A 1,711-nucleotide genomic window follows, 5' to 3' on the forward strand; every position below is an offset into this window, starting at 1 on the left:
GCAAGTGAGACTGCACCTCTCCACCGAACCCCTCTCCATCTCTGCCCGCAGAAGGAATTGGCTATTTAGACTTTAGGCGGGACCCACTGAAACTCGGGCGTGGTGTCATTTCCCTAAGGGGACGCGGTCCTCTATGAACATCATTCCAAGGTCCAGCTGAGTTCACGCTAGGATCCTAGTGGAATCCTCAGTGCCAAGGAGCAAGAAAGGCGGTAGCATCTTTGGGGAGACAGCCACAGGGCCAGGGAGTCAGGACCGGCAGCTCCTGGCTAGTTGTGCTCTGGCGGTTCCTGCTCCTTCTGTGGCAAAGTAAGGAATTCAACCCGTGGCAGGCAAGGCTTCTGAGCCCAGGTGGCACACTGTCTTTCAGGATGGTTCCCCGACTGGACCCTCTGTTTAGGGGAAGAAAGACACCCTTTCAAGTACTGGGCTAAGGATCCTGTGCAGCCTCCCAACGTCTCCTTTTTACTTTCGTTGGGAAAAGGTCTGAGCAAAGTGTTTCCAGGGACCAGCAACCTCCGATGTCAATCCCGCTCTGCCCGGTTCATGCTGGAGTGTCTTGGGGAGGCCAGGACGCGGCACCCGGCGGCCTTGGCTTAGTTCAAAGCTACACCGGCCGCGTCTTCCAGGGAGCACGGGCGTCGCGCAGCGAACGGTCGTGGGGCAGCGCGGCGAAGGCCGAGTGGCGCAGCTGGCAGCCGATGAAGAGGACGACGAGCGCCACGGAAAGCAGCAGCAGGAAGAAGAGCAGCAGGTAGGTGGGCAGGTCAGGTTTTGTGGCCGTGCCATCCCGCATACCGCGCGCAGTGGCCAGCTCCAGAGGCAAAGCGCCCTCTGCCTTGACGGTGGCACCAGGAGCCAGAGCACCACCGACCGCTGCCTCGGGGCCGCCCGTGGCGTTGAACACGTCTCCGTACATGGCCCGCGGGTCCTAGCGACCCCAGTAGGACCTCCTCACTTGGCCTCGCGCTGACCTGAGCTAGCCAGCGCTTCCATGGAGCTCTCCTCCCGCCCTGCAAGCAACTGACCGGGAGAGTCTGTGCCTTCCGACCAGAGGGGAAAGCACAGATCCCGGGACCCTCCGCTCACTCTCCTAGGTGCTCGTCTGCCTTTGCCACGCCGCGGTGGACCTCTGCCCTCGGAGCTGCACAGCTCCGTGCCTGCGCCCTTCAAGCTTTCCCTGTTTATCGCTGTTGCCAGCAAGAGAGAGGTCCCAAGTCTCTGATTGTCTCACGGTTTCACAGCCGCTGTCTCGGCTCCGACCCTCAGGTTGGGGGAGCTCCGGGTTCCAGGCGCGCGTCTGGGCTGCAGCGACTGTGAGAGGTGCTGAGTGAGTGCTGCCGCAGCTCCGCACTGGACGCAGAGTGCACCGAGGGCGGGTGGCGCGGAGTCCTCCGAGTCAGTCCTCTGGCGCTGGCGCCACCGCCGCGGCAGCTATCAAGGCAGTCCTGCAGTCCCGGGTCCTTGTCGAGACGTCCCGGTGTGTGTGGCCAGCTTGTCCTCACTCCCTCTGGCTTCTAGGCTCCTGTTTGAGCTGGAGATAGCTCTGAGGCAGCTCTGGGCGCGCTTTGGTCCCGGGCGGGGGGAGGGGGCGGAATTGGTGGTGGCTGCCCTCTGGGAGAAGCTGCGAACCAATGAGGGCGAGGGAGGACACGGCTGTGACTGCCCACTGCCCGCCTCACATCACTCAGGAACAGAGGATACCAAAGAG

At 62.6% G+C, this 1,711-nt stretch overlaps 1 protein-coding gene across 1 annotated transcript; it reads right to left on the bottom strand.

Moving 5' to 3' along the window:
- Positions 1-478: 478 nt before the first annotated feature.
- Positions 479-1,573, bottom strand: Smim32 (small integral membrane protein 32). The gene has a single exon (XM_048792138.1). It carries the CDS (start codon positions 917-919, stop codon positions 608-610), a length of 312 nt encoding a protein of 103 aa, XP_048648095.1. The 5' UTR covers positions 920-1,573; the 3' UTR covers positions 479-607.
- Between the last annotated feature and the right edge of the window lie 138 nt (positions 1,574-1,711).

Source organism: Marmota marmota, unplaced genomic scaffold (assembly GCF_001458135.2).
Source record: "Marmota marmota marmota unplaced genomic scaffold, marMar, whole genome shotgun sequence".
Classification (NCBI taxonomy): domain Eukaryota; kingdom Metazoa; phylum Chordata; class Mammalia; order Rodentia; family Sciuridae; genus Marmota; species Marmota marmota.

Coding starts and splice junctions, on each gene's coding strand:
- Smim32 (XM_048792138.1), bottom strand. CDS start 919: ATGTACGGAGACGTGTTCAACGCCACGGGCGGCCCCGAGGCAGCGGTC.